Genomic DNA, 22,201 nt, shown 5'->3' on the forward strand with positions numbered 1-22,201 from the left:
TACGATTACCTACCCGGATGTCATTATTGCAGGGGATCTAAATTCCAACATTCTTTTGGACTCAAGTCTCACAGCCCAGATGTCTTCATTGGGCTTATTACCTTTCAACACATCCATGCCGACTCATTTTTCGTCCAGTTCCAGTACCCTCCTTGATTTGCTTTTTGTCAGTGAGATTTCTAAAGTTTCATTGTATGACCAACTGTCCGCATCGTGCTTCTCCAACCATGACTTGATTTTTCTGTCTTACAACTTTGAGATCCTTGGAAGGGAGGAGTCTTACTCATATAGAGATTTCAATAGTCTGGACCACGAAGCCTTACCTTCTTTGATTTCTGATATCGATTGGAGTCTGCTATACCGCATGGAATCGATAGACGATCAGGTGAACTTTTTATCTAGAAATGTGTGCGCTGTCCAAGATTTTGTGCTCCCGATCAAAATGAGACAAATTTGTTCGAAGACTAAACCTTGGTTTTCGGCAGATATTCGTGTCGCAATTGAGTCCCGAAACACTGCATACCGTAGATGGAAACGTTTTAGGACGTCGCACCTACGAGAGGAATATCGCTCCAACAGATCCCGTGTCAATAAGTTGATAAGAGCTGCCAAGATCAATTACTACCTCAGACGTTTTACCTCTGCGATCGGTTCGAGGAAGACTTGGAAGACCATTCACGACATTGGTATCGGTCGCAGATCCCCCGATAACATCACTGATGTGGATGTGGACCAGCTTAATGCTACTTTCACCAATATTCCAACAAACCCCATAGATCCTAGTTTCTATGACTTTGAGTTGACTCTTGGGGATCGTCACAGTGAAGGTTTTGAATTTTCGGGTATAGAACAGAACGATGTGGTACTTGGTTTCTCCATGGTGAAGTCAAATGCAGTTGGATTCGACGGCATTGAACCAAGATTTCTCAAGGTACTATTACCATTTATTTTGCCATACATTACCCACATTTTTAACAGCATTTTGACCAGAAGTTCATTTCCGGTGGCATGGAAGTACGCTAAAGTTATACCCTTACCCAAGAATTGTAGGGAGTTTCGGCCCATCTCCATTTTGTGTTTTCTGTCCAAAGTCTTTGAGAAGATAATGTATAGACAGATATTTTCGTATATAAATGAGAACTCTCTTTTATATGAGAAGCAGTCAGGTTTCCGTCCCGGACGTAGTTGTATAAGTGCTCTAGCAGATGTGGTGGAGGATATCAGGAGTAACTTGGAGAATGACGAATTGAATTTGCTTGTTCTCCTCGACCATTCAAAGGCATTCGATACGGTCGATCACACTATGTTGGCAGCAAAATTAAAAAACCTGTTTCATTTCTCGTCTTCGTCTGTTCGTTTAATTATGTCATATCTCTCCAATCGTACCCAATCCGTGGTTTCGAAGTCATCAGTTTCTAGTCCCTTGCCTGTTATTCGAGGAGTGCCCCAGGGTTCAATCTTGGGCCCTATTCTATTCTCTTTATATAGCAACGACCTGCCAGACCAGCTCTCATTTTGTAAGACCCACATGTATGCTGATGATGTGCAGGTCTATATAAGTAGCACGAAGGAATGCTTAGACGACCATGTCAGGATGCTGAACCATGACCTGTCCAGAATTTATGAATGGGCAAATGCTAATGGCTTGTGCCTTAATCCTCTCAAGTCGAAGTGCATGGTTATTAAGAAAAGGGTTTCACGTTTCACTTGCGATCCTGTTGTTGTTGTTGCTAATGAGAGGTTAGAGATCGTGGCTCGTGCAAAGAACCTGGGGGTGACTTTCAACAGTACCTTGTCGTGGACAGACCATATTAATGCTGCTGTTGGTCAAGGGTATTCAAAGCTTCGCTCGCTTTGGTCCACTCAACAACTTACTCCTCTTTGGGTAAGAATACTTTTGGCAAAGTCATATATTATACCTAGCCTACTCTACGGTTGTGAGCTATTTGCAAACTGTGATTCTCGAAGCAGTCGTAAGATCGATACTTTCTTCAACAGTGTGGTACGCTATGTATATGGTCTTCGTCGACAAGACTCCACTTCCCGTTTCTCCAGATCCTTATATGGTGTATCATTTCGTGATGTTTTGCTCATGAGGTCATTGACCTTTTTACATAGGATAATATATACACAGGCACCATCTCATTTATTTGAGAGAATCAGATTTGCAAGGTCGAACCGAGGAAACAAATTGATTCCAATGATACACCGTAGCTTAGTCTCTCAATGGCATCTATTTATATTCGCCGTTCAGCTCTGGAACTCTCTCCCGCACGACCTTCAAACCATCAGTAACGTTGTAACATTTAAAGGTAAATTACTAGATCACTTTAGGGATTCTAGATAAGTCTTTTTAAAAATAAATATGTCAAGTGTTAATTTTGATTTGTGAGCGGTAACTAATTGTATACCAATATTTTTCTTATTTTTGATTTATTACTCAAATTAACATCCTATTTATATTTTGTTAGTTTCAAGCTTATTATATTTGATTTTTTTTTTCTTTTTTTTACATTTATTTATTTATACTTTGTCTAACATTGTAACTTTAAAAGGATTAATTTCCCGTACTATAATCATAAGAACATGCGTTCTTGTTGTGCGGGTGTCAATAAATTACAAATTACAAATTACAAAAAATGTGTGACTCAGATTAATATCTGACACCATGGGTACCACCGCCACAAAGTCGTTGCAGTTCTGCCAGAAGTCCATCCCATCGATCTGTACATTAGGGAGCCAAGGTTCACTTCGTAGTCTGCCCTCGAGGTATACTCACGTACTACATAGTGACATGGCGACCCTTTGAACAGACTTCCAGATGCCAAAGGTTGGATTTACAAATGAATCTTAAATGGAGAACCTTTTCGAATGTGGTATCCACTGCCTCAAACTCAGCATCGACGTCTCCCTTCGAAGGTGGGATAAAAGCAGCATTTTCCAGGCTGAAGTGCAAGTGCAGCAGAGATGTTTTACTTATGGATACCTGCCGCAGTCATATCCTTATATTCAGTGGAAGTCAGACAACATTCAAGGTTATCACTGGCATAAAAACTAGATCCAAGATATTGGACCGTTGTTGTCTTAACTTAACTCTATACTGGATACCAGGGCATACCGAGCAACCAACGGACGACTTGCTTGCAAGACTATGGGCCAAATTTCTTTATGGTGTCTGTAAATGGAGGTATATCCACCCCTTAGGAATTTTCTATAATCTTTAGGTAGGATTCAAAGTAAGATGGTTTCGCCGATGGCATGACGCGGTTGGTTATGAGTAGACGAAGAAGATATAGATGAAAACTGTTAGTATACTAACTTTATAGAGTCTATAGACTATAGTCTATATACCCTATAGAGTCACCTCTGTAGAGAGATCATGTGCACCTAATTCCCATCAACAGGTTCAACAAGTTAACTACACATTTGTTTCGCATATGTATTAGTAATTATGATATACGTCATATATTGATATACGATATACCCTTCGAAAGTAGATTTAATTTCCTTTGACAACGTCCGACTTTAAAGTGTTGTAGATATAGAATTCTTGGTTCTTCCTTCATTCAGAAACTAGAGGGGCTAATCTAAACTGATTATGGGATTCGAACCTGTTCACAGTGATCGAGAACCGTTGTCGTTATCTAGCCTTTAAAGCCATCAATACAACTTTCAAAAGATGCACAAATGACAAGTTTATGCCAAGGAAGCAATTGCAGTTGTATGGAAAACTAATCCATCACTACAACGAAAAACACATGCGGTGGAGAAGAACAGCTGGTGTGAAAGGTGTCAAACTTGGTTAGTGTAGCACCTACATCGTAAGTGAGTTTCCCAGCATATTCGATATAAATACTAACAACCAATGTATGGCCCTGGAAGCTTCCCCTTACCTCTTGAGAAAGCGTACTAATTCTACACTATCTCTTGGGAAAGCGTACTGATACTACACTATCTCTTGGGAATCGGTACTAGTACTACCCTCTTCCTTGGGCAATGATACTAAAACTACCCTATCACATGATAAAGGGTAATAAAACTACCTCATCCCATGGATAAGGATACTAAAACTACCCTACCCCAAAATAATTGGTATCAAAACTACCCGTTTTCTTGAGAATGGATACTTAAATTACCATACCCTTGGGAAAGGGTAACTAATCTACCCATTGCCTTGGGAATGGGAACTAAAACTACCTTTTTCATTGGGAATCGGTTCTAAAATTACCCAATTCCTTGGGAAAGAGTACCAAACTACCCCATCCCTTTGCAAAGGGTACTAAAACTACTCTATTCCTTGAAAAAGAGTACTAAAACTACCCTATCCCTGTAATAGGGATACTCAAACTATCTACCCCTAACGAATTGGTACTACAACTACCGTTTTCGTTGAGAATGGTACTAAAATTACCCTATTCCTTGGGAAAGGGTTCTAAACTACCCCATCCCTTGGCAAAGGATACTTGAACTACTCTATTCCTTGAAAAAGAGTACTAAAACTACCCTATCCCTGTGATAGAGATACTCAAACTATCTACCCCTAACGAGTTGGTACTCCAACTACCGTTTTCGTTGAGAATGGTACTAAAATTACCCTATTCCTTGGGAAAGGGTACCAAACTACCCCATCCCTTGGCAAAGGGTACTAAGACTACCCTATTCCTTGAAAAAAGTACTAAAACTATTCTATCCCTGTGATAGAGATACCCAAATTATCTACCTTTAATGAATTGGTACTACAACTACCGTTTTCGTTGAGAATGGTACTAAAATTACCCTATCCCTTGGAAAAGGGTATTAAAATTACACTATCCATTGAAAAAGGGTACTAAAACTACCATTTTAAAACTGCCCTTTACCAAGGAAACTAAAACTACGCTCTCCAACGGTAAGGGGTACTTAAAATACTTTTTCCCATGGGAATGAGTACTAAAACTTACATTTCTATTGGAATTGAGTACTAACACTACAATATCTATTTGGAAAGGGAAATAAAACTACCATATTCCTTGAAACAATTACTTAAACTACCCAACCCCTAAAGAATTGGTACTACACAACTACATTTTCCTTAAGAATTAATACTAAAATTACCCTATCCTTTGGGAAAGGCTACTAAAACTACTCTATCCCGTGGGAAAGGCTACTAAAACCATACTTTCCCTTGGAAAAGGCTACTTAAACCACCATTTCCCTTGGGAAAGGATACTTAAACCACCCTTTCCCTTGGGAAAGGCTACTACAACTACCCTTTCCCTTGGGAAAGGCAACTAAAAAACCACTTCCCACGGGAAGGAATACTAAACTACCCTTTCCCTTGGGAAAGGCTTCAAAACTACGCTTTCCCTTGGAAAAGGCTACTAAAACTTCCGTTTCCCTTGGGATTGGCTACTAAAACTTCACTTTCCCTTGGGAAAGGCTCCTAAAACTACACTTTCCCTTAGGAAAGGCTATTTTAACTACCCTTTTCCTGGAGAATTGCTTTTCAAACTACCCTTTTCCGTGGGAAAGGCTACTAAAACTAAACTTTTCCTTGGAAAAGGCTAGTTTAGTTTAACCCTTTTCCTTAAAAATGGCTACTAAAACTACCCTTTCCTTTGGGAAAAGCTACTTGAACAACCCTTTCCCTTGGGAAAAGCTACTAAAAATTCCCTTTCCCTTGGGAAAGGCTACTTAACCTACCCTTTCCCATGGGAATGGCTACTAAACCTTCACTTTCCCTTGGGAATGGATATGAAAACTACCCTTTTCTTTGGGAAAATTACATTTTCTCTTAGTATCCTTTCCCGTGAAAAATGCTACTAAAACTACCCTTTCCCGTAAGAAAGGCTACTAAAACTATCCTTTTCCCTGGGCAAATTTTCCTCTCCCTTGGGAAAACTATTGGTCTGCCCAAAAAGTAATTGCGGATTTTTCATATAGTCGGCGTTGACAAATTTTTTCACAGCTTGTGACTCTGTAATTGCATTCTTTCTTCTGTCAGTTATCAGCTGTTACTTTTAGCTTGCTTTAGAAAAAAAGTGTAAAAAAAGTATATTTGATTAAAGTTCATTCTAAGTTTTATTAAAAATGCATTTACTTTCTTTTAAAAAAATCCGCAATTACTTTTTGGGCAACCCAATACTAAAACTACCCTTTCCCTCGGGAAAAGCTACTTAAACTACTCTTTCGCTTGGGAAGGGCTACCAAAACTACCCTTACCCATGGGAATGGCTACTAAAACTTAACTTTCCCTTGGGAAAGGCTCCTAAAACTACACTTTCCCTTTTGAAAGACTATTTAAACTACCCTTTTCCTGGAGAATAGCTTCTCAAACTACCCTTTTTCCTTGGGAAAGGCTACTAAAAATTTCCTTTCCCTTGGGAAAGGCTACTTAACCAAACCTTTTTCTTGGGAATGGCTACCAAAAATACGCTTTCACTTGGGAAAGACTACTAAAACTACACTTTCTCCTGGGAAAGGCTACTAAAACTACCCTTTTCCTTGGGAATAGCTTGTGAAACTACCTTTTCCCTTGGAAATGGCTACTAAGAGAACCCTTTCCCACGGGAAATAATACTAAAGCTTTCCTTTCCCTTGGCTAAGGCTTCTAAAACTTCCCTTTCCCTTGGGAAAGACTTCAAAAATTACCCTTCCCTTGGGAATGGGAAACAATACTAAAGCTACCCTTTCCCTTGCCTAAGGCTTCTTAAACTTCCCTTTCCCTTGGGAGCGACTTCGAAATTTATACTTTCCCATGGGAAAGGTTACTAAAACTACACTTTCCTTTGGGAAAGGCTGCTTAAACTACCCTTTCCCTGGGGAATAGCTTCTAAAAGGCTATTTAAACTACCCTTTTCTAATAATTTCTGGATAATAGCTTCCAAATCTACCCTTTCCCGTGGGAAAGGTTACCAAAATTACCCTTTTCCTTGAGAAAAATTTCCTCTCCCTTGGGAAAGACTACTAAAACTACACTTTCGCTTGGGAAAGGCTGCTTAAACTACCCTTCTTTCGGAATAGCTTCTAAAACTACCCTTTCCCGTGAGAAAGGCTACTAAAATTACCTTTTTTCTTGGGCAAATTTCCCTCTCCCTTGGGAAAGACTACTAAAACTTCCCTTTCCCTTCGGAAAAGCTACTAAAAATTCCCTTTCCCTTGGGAAAGGCTACTTAACCAACCATTTTGCTTGAGAATGGCTATCAAAAATACGCTTTCCGTTGGGAAAGGCTACTTAAACTACCGTTTTCTACTAAACCTACCCTTTCCCTTGGGAAAAGCTACTAAAAATGCCCTTTCCCTTGGGCTTACTTAACCTACCCTCTTCCTTGGGAATACCTACCAAAAATACGCTTTCACTTGGGAAAGACTACTAAAACTACACTTTCTCTTGGGAAAGGCTACTTAAACTACCATTTTCCTTAGGAATAGCTTGTAAAACTACATTTTCCCTTGAGAATGGCTACTAAGAGTACCCTTTTCCACGGGAAATTATACTAAAGCTTCCCTTTCCCTTGGCTAAGGCTTCTAAAACTTCCCTTTCCCTTGGGAAAGACTTCAAAAATTACCCTTTCCCTTGGGAATGGCTTCTTAAACTTCATTTTCCCTTGGGAAAGGCTTCTAAAACTACACTTTCCCTTGGGAAATGCTATTTAAACTACCCTTTTCCTGGAGAATATCTTGTCATACTACCCTTTCCCGTGGGAAAGGCTTCTAAAATTACCCTTTTCCTTGGGAAAAATTGCCTCTCCCTTGGGAAAGCTACTAAAACTATCCTTTCCCTTGGGAAAAGCTACTAAAAATGCCCTTTCCCTTGGGAGAGGTTACTTAACCAACCCTTTTTCTTGGGAATGGCTACCAAAAATTCGCTTTCACTTGGGAAAGACTACTAAAACTACACTTTCTCTTGGGAAGGGCTTCTTAAACTACCCTTTTCCTTGGGAATATCTTGTAAAACTACCTTTTCACTTGGAAATGGCTACTAAGAGAACCCCTTACCACGGGAAATAATACTAAAGCAACCCTTTCCCTTGCCTAAGTCTTCTTAAACTTCCCTTTCCCTTGGGAGCGACTTCAAAATTTACCCTTTCCCATGGGAAAGGTAACTAAAACTACACTTTCCCTTGAGAAAGGCTGCTTAAACTACCTTTTTCCTGGGGAATAGCTTCTAAAAGGCTATTTAAACTACCCTTTTCCTGGAGAATAGCTTCTCAAACTACCCTTTCACGTGGGAAAGGCTACTACAATTACCCTTTTCCTTGAGAAAAATTCCCTTTCCCTTGGGAAAACTTCTAAAACTACCCTTTTCCTTGGGAAAAGCTACTAAAAACTCCCTTTCCCTTGTGAAAGGCTACTTAACCTACCCTTTTCCTTGGGAATGGCTACCTAAAATACGCTTTCACTTGGGAAAGACAACTGAAACTAAACTTTCTTTTGGGAAAGGCTACCTAAACTACCCTTTCCCTTGTGAAAGACTTTTAAAACTACGCTTTCCCTTGGGAAAGGCTTCTAAAACTACCCTTTCCCTTGGGAATAGCTACTAAAATTGCCCATTCCCTTGGGAAAAGCAACTTTAAAAATCCTTTCCCAAGGTAAAAGTTACTAAAACTACTTTTTTCCTTGTGGAAGGCTACTTAAATTACACTCCGCCTTAGGAAAGCTCCTAAAACTACCCTTTTACTTGGGATTGACCGCTAAAACTTCCCTTTTACCCTTGCCCTTTATTATTGGTACTAAATCTATTCTTCCCTTGATAATAAGTATCAAAAACTACCCTTTCTTTTGGGAATGGGTACTAAATCTATCCTTTTCCTTAGGAAAGGCTAACAAAACTACTCATTCTCTTGGGAATGGGTACTTAATCTACCCTTCCTTTGGGAATGGGTTGTAAAACTATCCTTTCTGTTGGGAATGGGTTCTAAAGCTCCCCTTTCCCTTGGGAATGTGTAGTAAAAATACCCTATTCTTTAGCAATGGGTACTAAAACTACTTTTGCCCTTGGGAAAACGTATTAACCTCTATTTCCCTTGGGAAAGGGTACTAAATCTTTTCTTTCCTTTTGTAAAAGGTACAAAAATGCCAGCTTCTTTTTGGAAATGGTACTAAAATCTCACTTATTATTGGAAAATGTTAATAAAACCACAAATTCTTCTGGGAAATATTACTTTACCTACCACTTATTTTAAGAAAGAGTACTAAAACTACACATTTTTTGGAAAAGATGAGTTAGGCAAGATTAGGTTTATCTGGAAGCCTCACTTAGACGTTTTCGTCTATTGTAATATCACAGGAACAGAAGAAAGAAGATGCCTTCTAGTTCCTACCGCTAAACTATCCAGATCGGTTTAAACAGCCCAACAACTTGCGAATGTTAACATTCGCTAAATCAGACGGGTTCTCAAAGAAATGAGAACTTAAAGTGGAACACCTTCAGACTGCCTGTGCGGGACACACACACAGAAGGTGTTCTATAGTCTCTTCTTCTTAGATGTCCGCACAGCTTCTGCAAAAGTCGTTACTGACATCCTTCAGTGTGTCAGCATGTTTTCCGTTTAGACAGTGAGCTGTCATGACGAAAACAATGTCTGAGACGTTTGTTCTAGCCAGTGACAGCAAAGTGGTAGACCTCTCCAAGTCTATATTAGGCCACAAAGTTTTGGAATGATGACAAGCCCCTCTTTGTGACCATCTATTATTCGTTTTCATTCGGGCCCGGTCTTGAAAACTTACCTTAAATGTCGCTAGAGACATACACCCAAATTCCGGTGTAAGATAGTTCATGGTCCCGCAAGTTCGTCGGCTTTACAATTCCGTGTTCTCCGGATATCTCAGAACAGGTGAACTGTTCAGCCACCTCGTTGAGAGAACTGCGACAGTCGAGAGCGGTTTTTGTGTTCAGTAATACGTTCTCCAGGGATTTAATGGATGACTGGCCGCCCGAGAAGATATTTATGCCAGTTGTCGTAATGACTTTATATCATAGCCGTTCCACCACTTCCTTAATTGCAAGGATCTCCGCTTGATACACACTGCAGTGGTGGGATATTCTTTTCGATATGATTAGTTCTACATCTTTAGAGTACACCCCAAAGTCCACCTGGTCGTCTAGTTTGGAACCATTCGTATATGAGAACCACTTCCTTAATTGCAAGTATCTCCGCTTGATACACACTACAGTGGTCGCGTAACCTTTTCGATATGACCAGTTCTAGATCTTTAGAGTACACCCCAAAGTCAACCTGGTCGTCTAGTTTGAAACCATTCGTATAGCAGTCTATGTATATTCTATTATCAGGGTTATCGTAGTTCCAATCAGTTCTATCTGGAATGGAGGCACAGTAAAGATACTAGAACTACCATTTTTCTTGCAAGGTACGTTGTATTATTAATACTCGCCCTTCCTTTCGTGGTTCTTAAACCTCGAAGCAGGATTTTAGTATCATATTCTTGGCAACCTATGGTCTCTCTAAGCGTTTGTAAAATGTATATTTGATTCATTCATCCCTGTCGTCTGCCGTGGCAAGGACACATATCAGCCTTAGGTAGAAGAACTAGAGAACTTTGTAGCTTCTCATCCACAGATATAAATTCTAGAATCTCATTAAGCTTTTAAAACCGCAAAATTCTACTTTTAACGACCTTTTTAATGCAAAAATTGGTTTTCTTGTATTGTTAAATTTTGTTTAATCTTCTGGTCAACTATTGTAATTATCACCACTGCTTGTAACCTAATCTGCACCCCCATATGTTTTAAAAACTAGTCCATTTACATAAATTCTCCTACCCTATTAAAACGTTCTCCCTTAAAAATGCAATTTCTTACTTGTCCTGAAACTATCGAGTTTTTATTTGACATGACTTGCCCTTAAGGATAGTCAAAAAAAACCAAAACCAAACATTTAAGGATTTGATCAACATCTCTACACCAGAGTTTGCAACAGAAAATAATACCCAACTTCCCTCAACAACTTGGCGCTGAGCAAGGATAACGTAATAATGAGGATATTGATGATGATAATGCCCAACATGATGTCCCAGTAAATGAGCCTTGGGTCGAGCGTTTTAATAGTTAGTCAATAACTGCTTTATTTAATACGAAATTGGACAACGCCAACAATAGAACGTAGTGTATTCAGCCACTTACCAGCTCAGATGCAACCCCTCCGCCTCTACCTCTCTCCTACCAACCTTTGCATACACAAAGAACCCTACAAAACTTGGTCAACGAACGAATGCTGGCAAAGACACGAAAGCACAACAATAGGAGATTAGAAACGATTTTTACCAATAAAACAAATGCAATAAAGACGATATCGAACAGGCGTTAGTGTAGCCTTGAAGCGAAGCAAAGACCTTAAGAAAAACAAAAAACGAGAAGGAAAGACGACAAGAATCCTGCAGAACTTGAAGTGACATAAAATACATATCTTCAATGAAGGCCAATAAAGATTTCGCCAACACAAAAGTACTTGGAGGAGAATTTCATGCCATAGAAAACAGTACCAAAAGGCAAGAAATTACAGACAGAGTCACCAAGTACTTCATAGAGAGTTGGATTACCTGATGAGCTAGGCTACACCCAAAAAATGGCTTTTTTGAAATAAAGTTTTGTGATGCTGGTTCCCAGAGGATTACGATGTATGGGACCTTGGGCCTTTTCAATTCCATACTAATTACTTTGTGTAATAACATTCAAAATCATGCCATAAAGATACAACATTTGGGTAAAATTTTCAACTCTGATTATTGGGGTCCTCCATTGTCCTTATCGCCTTATATGACGGTTTAGAATGTGGCAAGGTCCAATATTCTTGTTCACAAATTGGAATATGATACCGATATTTTTCCAATCGGTAAACCAGCCTGTTTAAGGCGGATGTTGGGAAGGTCCGCTACCCGTTAGAATTAAATTGTATAGGAATTATAAACTGGATTTGGATTCTAGAGACAAGAGCATCGCAAACTGAAGAACTTTTTCCAACACATCAGCTCAAATACAATAAGGAAATGTCAAGCAAACTGAACAAATACTGCAGAACGATAAATAGACCAGCGAAACATACAGATAGATTGAAATTTCTCCTTCAATGTAAACAACAAGGCATAACATCATAAAAGGCTGGGAGAATACAACAAAACTTTCACACCAAATTACTTAACGTAAAAATACGAGAGAGTCATATCACCATCAGAGCAGTAAAGAAAGAGATTGGCAACATTGAGGGAGAAATCAAAAATACACTGAACGAAACGGAACTATGCAAATTTATACAAGAGCTATGGACCAGAGATAGCAATATCAAATCTAAGATAGGACAGACACACAATTGCAAAGTCGAGAAACTGAAAGCAGAGTAGCTTTTGAAATTCGGGTTTAAACTTAATGAGGACTGGTTTATAAACTACACAAATATAGAATTTAATATATACAACAAATGGATCCTATTATGGGGAAATAAATTAACGCTCCCTGTTTGCAAAAACAATTTCGCCCCAGCAATTGCAGACATTGAACAATGGATACAGGCGATAAAAGAGGAGACCGAGAAGGACAAAACTAGGGAAAAATGGGCAAATAGAATTTCTGACTTCAGAAATAATTCAAGAAACATAGAAAAAGAAAAGTTCATAATTGTTTATCAAAAAGCACTAGGACATTATCCGGATAACGACGGCCGATAGAGGTAATAAAACAGTGATATTGTACAAAGAAGATTTTGCAAACTGCAAATTTTGCCCAAGAACATTCCACTAAGGAACAGGGGCAAACTTCTCACATATCAATGAGTGCAGTCCGATTCAAGTTTAAGCTCAATGATAAGGGGCCTCCTTTTTATAGTCGAGTCCGAACGGCTAGCCGCAGTGCTACACCTCTTTGGAGAGAAGTTTTAAATGGCATAGTATTGGGTTGCCCAAAAAGTAATTGCGGATTTTTCATAAAGTCGGCGTTGACAAATTTTTTCACAGCTTGTGACTGTGTAATTACATTCTTTCTTCTGTCAGTTATCAGCTGTAACTTTTAGCTTGCTTTAGAAAAAAAGTATATTTGATTAAAGTTTATTCTAAGTTTTACTAAAAATTCATTTACTTTCTTTTAAAAAATCCGCAATCACTTTTTGGGCAACCCAATACTTCACAAATGTCGCCAGCATTAGGAGGGGAAAACCACCACTGAAAATTTTTTCTGATGGTCTCGCCAGGATTCGAACCCAGGCGTTCAGCGTCATAGTCGGACATGCTAACCTCTGCGCAACAAACTGAGAAAACTGTTAGAGGACAAGAATACGTACAAGACTGTAAGGCAGGATCCTACAATGAAAGAACGAACATTAACATCGAACAAGAACTGTATAAGAATAATAATGTAACAAAATGGGAGAGATGGAAGTTAGTTTGCAATTCAGCCTTGGCTCCACAACTTTACGGTTTGCGGCAAATACATAAGGACAAAGTACCTCTAAGACCTATTCCTTCTTCAACGAAAGTGCCGTGCTACTATTTATCGAAATTCATCTGTAATATATTAAAAACACTAACATCTTCATTATACAACGTCAAAAATTCGATGAAGGTAAAGGAAAGAATAAGGGACGTGATATTAGAAAATGACGATATACTTGTATCATTTGACATGGTATCTTTATTTACAAATATACCAACACATTTGGCTATAAAAAACATCATGAGTAAGTGGGAACATCTTAAGGAACACATTAAGATGACGAAACAGATGTTCCTCAAAATCTTGCAATTCTGTCTCATAGAAAACAACTATTAAATAGGTGGAGAAGATTTACCATCAAACATATGATATGCCAATGGGCAACCCCCTCTCACGGACTATAGCTAACATTGTGTTAGACACACTTTTGGAGGAAGTGTTGGGGGAACTAAGAAGCCGAAATATAGAAATCAAGTTTTTAACGAAATACGTGGACGACCTCTTGGGAATAATCAAAAAACAACACATATCACACGAAATTTCAATTTACATTTGAAAGGAAAGTAGATGGCGAAATATCATTCTTGGATATGAAGATTATAAGACAGGAGAACCACCATGGATCGCATTAGTCGAGTTCTTTTCCCTACATCTCTTCTAAGGCAAAAAAAAAAGGATATAAGAAAAGATTTGCTCTGCCATTAGAGCGATATTAAGATATGGTCCGGTTTGGACCACAATTAAATTATATTTATGTTGGAGACCTGTGTAAAATTTCAGCCAATTCGAATAAGAATTGCGCTCTTTGTGGGCTCCAGAAGTAAAATAGAGAGATCGATTTATATGGGAGCAGTATCGGGCTATAGACCGATTCAGACCATAATAAACACGTATGTTAATGGTCATGAGAGAATACGTCGAACAAAATTTCAGGCAAATCGGATAATGATTGCGACCTCTAGAGGCTCAAGAAGTCAAGATCCCAGATCGGTTTATATGGCAGCTAAATCAGGATATGAACCGACTTGTACTTTATTTGACGTAGTTGTTGAAAGAAACAAAAAAACGTCTTACGAAATTTCAGCCAAATCGGATAGGAATTGCGCCCTCTAGAAGCTCAAGAAGTCAAGTCCCCAGATCTGTTTATATGACAGCTATATCAGGTTATGAACCGATTTGAACCATATTTGGCACAGTTGTTGGATAGCATAACAAAATACAACGTGCCAAAATTCATTCAAATTGGATAAGAATTGCGCCCTCTAGAGACTCAAGAAGTCAAGACCCAAGATCGGTTTATATGACAGCTATATAAGGTTATGAACCGATTTGAATCATACCTGGCACAGTTGTTGGATATCATAACAAAACACGTAATGCAAAATTTCATTCCAATCGGATAAAAATTGCGCACTCTAGAGGCTCAAGAAGTCAGGACCCAAGATCGGTTTATATGGCAGCTATATTAGGTTATGGACCGATTTGAACCATACTTAACACAGTTATTGGATATCATAACAAAACACGTCGTGCAAAATTTCATCCCAATCGGATAAGAATTGCGCACTCTAGAGGCTCAAGAAGTCAAGACCTAAGATAGGTTTATATGGGAGCTATATCAGGTTATGGACCGAATTGAACCATACTTGACACAGTTGTTGGATATAATAACGAAACACGTTGTGCGAAATTTCATTCCAATCGGATAAGAATTGCGCCCTATAGAGGCTCAAGAAGTCAAGACCCAAGATCGGTTTATATGGCAGCTATATCAGGTTTTGAACCGATTTGAACCATACTTGGCGCAGTTGTTGGATATTATAACAAAACACGTCGTGCAAAATTTCATTCCAATCGGATAAGAATTGCGCACTCTAGAGGCTCAAGAAGTCAAGACCCAAGATCGGTTTATATGGCAGCTATATCAAAACATGGACCGATATGGCCCATTTACAATACCAACCGACCTACACTAAAAAGAAGTATTTGTGGAAAATTTCAAGCGGCTAGCTTTACTCCTTCGGAAGTTAGCGTGCTTTCGACAGACAGACGGACGGACGGACAGACGGACGGACATGGCTAGATCGACATAAAATTTCACGACGATCAAGAATATATATACTTTATGGGGTCTCAGACGAATATTTCGAGTAGTTATAATCAGAATGACGAAATTAGTATAACCCCCATCTTATGGTGGAGGGTATAAAAATAGTGTTAATTTTTTCGTTTATTTTTTTGCCAAATTTGGTCAACCATGGCAACACTGATTATAATCAAGTATGGCAGCAATTGTTTTTTTTTTTTTTTTTTTGGTAAAAGAAAGTCTTTGTAAGAAATGTTGCAAAAAAAAAAACATTATAAGCACTGCGTCACAAAAGAGTAACACAACCATTACGGAACATCAGAGTTAGCTCAACAACAAGGGCATGTCTAAACTACCATTAGACTACCTACCATCACCGACAGAACAATTTCCATCACCAACACCGTCATCTCGACTATCTACTTAACCAAGTAGGAATGTAATGCCCAAGGAAAAGGAAGCAAACAAAACAATTGTTTGTGCTGGTGGTAGTTGATGGTTGTAATGGTGCCAGCAAGTCAAGAGGATAAACCTCTGAGAAGTTAAATGGAATCAAAAGGAATTTTGGTAAATCAAGCAAAAATCTAAACAACCAACAAAATCAGCGGGATAAGGTGAGTAAATGACTAAGCAGAAACAAAAGAGAACCCAAATATGCTTAATGGCAAAGATCAAAATAAACTAAAAGGCTAAAAAATTAATTAAAAAACAGGTAAAAGAGTGCTAAAAAACCGGATCGAATCTTTGGAACCTACCACCATGGTTTATGCTAAAAATTTATGCAAATGAAATTTTGTTGAAGGGCAATATTTTATTCTACAAAACAAACTTCCTAAAACCAGTAAAAAAATATCCTTTCTGGAAACCGAAAAAGGATAAAATCGAAAAACCGGTTTATATGGGAGCCATATGGGGTTATAAACTGATTTGAACCGTACTTGGCACAGTTGTTGGAAATTGTAACAAAACAAGCATGCAAAATTTCAGACAAATCGGACAAAAATTGCGGCTTGTAAGGACTCAAAACGTGAAATCGGTTCATATAGGTAATAGACCGATTTAGACATTATTTAGTATAGTTGTGGAAAGTCGTAACAGAACATTATTTACAAATTTTAGCCCAATCGGACAAAAATTGTGGCTTCCAGGGGAACAATCAAGTCAAATCGGGATATCGGTTTATATGGAAGCTACATCAGGTCATAGACTGATTTGGACCGTATTTTGTATTGTTCACAGTTGCAAGGGAACGCAATCTGTAAATTTTTTAACTAAATCGGACAAAATTTGCAGCTTCCAGGGCTAAAGAAGTCAAATCGGGAGGTCGGTTTATATGGGAGCTATATCAGGTTCCCGACCGTAAACCGAGAAACCGGTTTATATGGGGCCATATGAGGTTATAAACTGATTTGAACCGTACTTAGCACAGTTGTTGGAAGTCATAAGAGAACACTATGTGCAAAACTTCCAAATTGGACAAAAATTGGGGCTTTCAGGTTCTAAAGAAGAATCGGGAGATCGGTTTATATGGGATCTATACCCAAATCTGAACGAATGTGGCCCACTTGCAATCCCCAAGGACCTACATCAATAAAGTGTCTGTGCAAATTTTCAAGGAGATTTCGACAGATGAATGGAGATGGCTAAATCGAATCAGGATGTCGAGACTATCAAGAATACATATACTTTCTGGGATCCTGTGTCAATATTTGGAGGTGTTACAAACGGAATGACTAGATTAGTATACCCTCAACCTATGGTGGTGGGTATTTGTGTTTGTTTGTTTGTATGTGAGTTCCGTATAGACTCAAAATCGGCTGGACCGATGTTCCTGAAATTTTCACAGATGGTCCATAATGATCTCGTGGTAAAAATGGACACTACATTTTTTGGAGGGCGGACCCTCCCTTTAGCCTGATTTTTAGACACGTCAGATCTCGCAGATGGGTGGTGCGATTTCAATGAAATTTTGTGTGATCGCTTATGAAGGGAGATTTTTAGCTATTATATTTTTGAAAACACTGGTTTAAACCGCTCACTCACGTTTAGTGTTTTGTTTCACTGTCAAACATCTTCAGCTTGGTCTATAATTTAACAATGAATCGTCTCACAAACAAACAACGCTTGCAAATTATTGAATTTTATTATCAAAATGCGTGCTCTGTTAAGAAAGTTCATCGCGCCCTTCTTCCATTTAATGAACAGAGCACATTTCTGGCTCAATGGGAACGTAAATAAGCAGAATTGTCAATTTTGGAGTGACGATCAGCCAGAAGAGCTACCAATGCATCCAGAAAAGTCACAGGTTGGTGAGGTTTATGGGCTGGTGACATCATTGGAGCGTACTTCTTCAAGGATGATGCGAATTGTAACGTAAATGTGAATGGTGAGCGCTATCGTGAGATGATATCCTACTTTTATGGCCAAAAAATGCAAGAGGTTCACTTGCATGATATGTGGTTTCTACAAAACGGTGCCTCATTCTACACAACACGCGTAACAATGGACTTACTGAGAGGCGAGTTCGGTGAACATTTTATTTCACGTTCGGGACCGGTCAATTGGTCGCTTAGATAGTGCGATTTAACGCCTTTAGACTGTTTTTTGTGGGGCTATGTTAAAGCTCATGTCTATACAGACAAGCCCGCTTCAATTGACGCATTGGAAAGCAATACTGAAGCATTTATTAGTGAGATACCTGCCGAAATGTTGGAAAGATACGACAAAATTGGACTAAGCGGATGGACTATTTAAGGGGAAGTCACGGTCAACTTTTGCATGAAATAATCTTTAAATATTAACTTATATGGACCGTACTGTCGATTTAAATAAAGATTTCATGCATTTCTCTGACATGTATATGGGTTTTTTTTTGTTTTTTAAATCTTTCCTATAGCTCTTAAAAAAGCACCCTTTATATATACAAATATATAAATACTTTATAGGATCTTAGACAAATATTTCGAGGTGTTACAAACGGAATAGCGAACTCAGTGTACCCCCATCCTATGGTGGAGGGTTAAAAAACGTTCAAGAAAGTTCCTAAATGTTTGACCTGGTCATATATCGAAATGGTTCTATTAAGGAATCGTCAAACCGGCCCACATTGCTATTCCTCCTGAACAAACAGATTTCACTCCACTCTCGATTAACATTGGGACCCCTACCATATACAAGAGCCTTTCGGCCCTGCTTGCTGCTGATTTGGATCTTTATCCCTTCGAAGTATTATAACAGCGTCTTCTTAGCAGATGTTTTAACATCCCTCCTCAGTCAGCATTCATCATAGGTTATTAATGGTGGTCACTCATAGGAATATGCCTTATATTAATGTCATGGGACCCACAATTTATCTATCTGTTACTTAGCATATGGGTTATCCAGTCTCTAAGGACACGGTCCACCCGGTACTGGTCTAAGGATGGCATCAATGTGTCGGTCCACACATTGGTAAAAAATTCCCCTATCATGTTATCCACAATGCGTTCGATGGTTTTGACTAGAAAGGACGTAAAGCTTATAGGTTTGTAACCCTTTGGTGTCCTATTACTTCATATAACTGTATTAATAAGCCTTCTATCTATTGGTAACGTGCTCGGATTGTCATGTCATGGGTTCGATGGGTGATAGGTTCGATTCCCACCAGAGGCCTTGGTCAGTCGCTACTGTGGTATCACAATGAACTTAGAATTGTTTAAATCAGTTTTAAAATGACTGCCACTCTTAACTTACCTAACCTAAGCATTCGATCAATCTCATTATTCCAAGATTCCAGTGACTCGGTGAGTCCCGACGTATCCTGTGGAAAATTATTTTCATCAAAAGCCTCAGCATGTCCTCCGTTGTCTCTGCTCTTAGGTTTGGCCAGCAATCGGCTTGTTGTGCGCTCTAAAAATTATAAAGTAACCTCTAACATGAAAATGTTAAGTTGGGAATTCAGTGCTACTTACAAAATCCTTAATTGTTTTCAATACCACTCCCCTAAGTTGGTTCATGTCTGGTATCGTGTCCCCACCTAAATGCCGGTATCTGTTAGAGCTGGACAGTGACAAAGGAAATGCTCCAACGTCTCATCATCTTCCCCACATGCTATCACTTGCCGCACCGATTTTACATAAGTGAGCTCGTAGTCCTGTGTATGTTCCGTTATGGTACCAATAGCTACACTAACCCTCTTCTTACTTCCTTTCAGTAATAGCCTTGTCTTCACACGATCTGGATCCCCCCATAGGATTTTCGCCGTCCTATCGACCGTTTCGCTGTTCCACAATGTTGCATGCGTATTCGTCGCCCACTCCCTTAAATCGGACTACGTCGACCCGAAAGGCTTCGGGTTAACCAAGTTTATTGACGGCAGTCCTCTGGCCTTCAACGCCAAATCGTCTGCCCTTTCATCCCCCATTGCTCCGTTATGGCCCGGCACTCGAAATATGTGGGTTTTTGGCATCCTCAGAGAAGGCGTTAATCTCCTTCTTACATTGCAAGACTGTTTGTGACCTTACCGTCCTGGTTGTTATTGCCCTTATGACAATTTTACTGTGGTTAAAGATGTTCACACTCGACGTCCTCGCGTTACCATTACACCACCTCACACATTCCGTGACGGCCCGGATCTCCGCCTGCAGGACCGTATTATAGTGAGGCAGTCAACATCAAATTTTAGTCCCTGGGTTCTCAACATAGACCCCCAGGCCCACTCTGTCCTCTAGCTTTGATGGATCTGTGTAAAATGATCTTCCAGATACCTCTGCTCTTACTTCCATGTATTCTACTAACGTTTCAGATTGGACCTGTTCGACCTGTTCCCAGAAAAGCTGTATTCCCTGAGCAATGTGTTATACACATCTCAACTAAACTCCGCGTTTTTACGAAGTGCACCATTATAAAGGTTGCGGACATCTTTCTCAATATTGCGAATCTCCCCGTCCAACCAGGATTTTTTTGGGGCCGATTTCCTTTCTCGGAGAGGACAACTATAGTCGATAGACCACACTAGTGCAGTCGTCATTCAGTTGAGGTTGTCGTTAATGTCTTCTATGCTTGGATAGTTCAAAGTATCTTGGCCAAGTCTCTCTCTGGGCAGTCTTCCGAATTTTGTCCAGTTGGTTTTTTATCTTATTTCGTGAGCTCATAGGATTCGGCACTGCCGTGCTTCCCTAAATCTAATGCAGCGATGCACCGCGATGGTCCGAGAAGGAGTGCTCCATGGAGACTTCAATCGGACTAACATATATATGGGTGCAAATTTTTGCCCATGAACATTCCACTAAGGAACAGGGGCAAACTTCTCTCATACCAATGAGTGCAGTTCGATTCAAATTCTAAGCTCAATGATAAGGGGCCTCCTTTTTATAGTCGAGTCCGAACGGCGTGCCGCAGTGCGACATTTCTTTAGAAAGTATTTTTACATGGCATACTACCTCACAAATGTTGCCAGCATTAGGAGGGGAAAACCACCGTTGATAACTTTTTCTGATGGTCTTGCCAGGATTCGAACCCAGGCGTTCATCGTCATAGGCGGACACGTAAACCTCTGCGCTACGGTGGCCTCCTAACATATACATATATGGGTACTAAAATATACATATATACAAATCTGAACCGAATCTTTATACCCTCCACCACAAGATGGGGGTTACTTTATTTCGTCATTCCGTTTGTAACATCTCGAAATATGCATCTAAGACCCCCTAAAGTATATTTATATTCTTCATCGTCATGACATATTAAGTCGATCTCGCCACATCCGACCGTCTGTCTGTCGAAAGCACGCTAACTTTCGGAGCAGTAAAGCTAGGCGGTTGAAATTTTGCACAAATATTTCATATTAGTGCAGGTCGGTTGGGATTGTAAATGGGCCAAATAGGCCCATGTTTTGATATAGCTGCCTTTTACTGACCAGGTTGGTAAGGCTAACCTGTTGGCTGATATATTTGCAGGAAACTCTTCCCTGTCGGATAGCAATCAACCGTCATGCTCCAAATATTTTTTCGAACTCGTGCAGTTTAAAAGGTTTTTGAGAATCTAGACGTAAATAATTCCCCGGGCCCGGATAGCAGAATCTAGACGTAAATAATTCCCCAGGCCCGGATAGCATATCAACACTTGTCTTAAGCAGGTGTTCTTCGCCATTACGCAAACTTGTCAAACTTGCCTATAGTGTTGGAGTCTTCCCGGTGCGTTGGATGCAGAGATATTTGCAGGGAACTCTTCCCTGATGGATAGCAATCAACCGTCATGCTCCAAATATTGTTTCGAACTCATGGAGTTTAAAGGGTTCTTGAGAATCTAGACGTAAATAATTCCCCTGGCCCGGATGGCACACCAACACTTACCTAACGCAGGTATTCTTCGACGCTCGCTCGTCCATTAGCGACCTTTTCAAACTTGCGGGAGTCTTCCCGGCGCGTTGGATGGTTGCGAACATTCAACCAATGCCGAGGAAGGGTGTAGCAAACAACCCTGCGAATTATTGGACAATAGCGATATGCTCCGCTCCCTCCAAGGTCATCGAGAGCATGGTTAATCACCATCTTGTGACGTATTTAGAGTCCAATGGCCTTCTTAACTACCAACAGTATGGGTTCCGCAGAAATCGCTCTACGGGCGACCTCATGGCACTTCCGTCGGAACTTTGTAGTCGATCAATCCACCAGTTTGGTGAGAGTAAGGTTGTGGCTCTGGATATCTCCAAG

At 39.7% G+C, this 22,201-nt stretch overlaps 1 protein-coding gene across 1 annotated transcript in view; it reads left to right on the forward strand.

Moving 5' to 3' along the window:
• LOC131996197 (uncharacterized) overlaps window positions 1-1,023 on the forward strand; it is a 1,475-nt gene extending 452 nt beyond the window's left edge. The window contains exons 1-2 of the mRNA XM_059365661.1: window positions 1-931; window positions 979-1,023. The exon at window positions 1-931 is cut by the window's left edge and continues 452 nt beyond it. Of these exons, the coding sequence (XP_059221644.1) occupies window positions 1-931; window positions 979-1,023 (976 nt within the window). The remainder of the gene's footprint in view (window positions 932-978) is intronic.
• The last annotated feature ends 21,178 nt before the right edge of the window (window positions 1,024-22,201 follow it).

Source organism: Stomoxys calcitrans, chromosome 3 (genome assembly GCF_963082655.1).
Source record: "Stomoxys calcitrans chromosome 3, idStoCalc2.1, whole genome shotgun sequence".
Lineage (NCBI taxonomy): Eukaryota > Metazoa > Arthropoda > Insecta > Diptera > Muscidae > Stomoxys > Stomoxys calcitrans.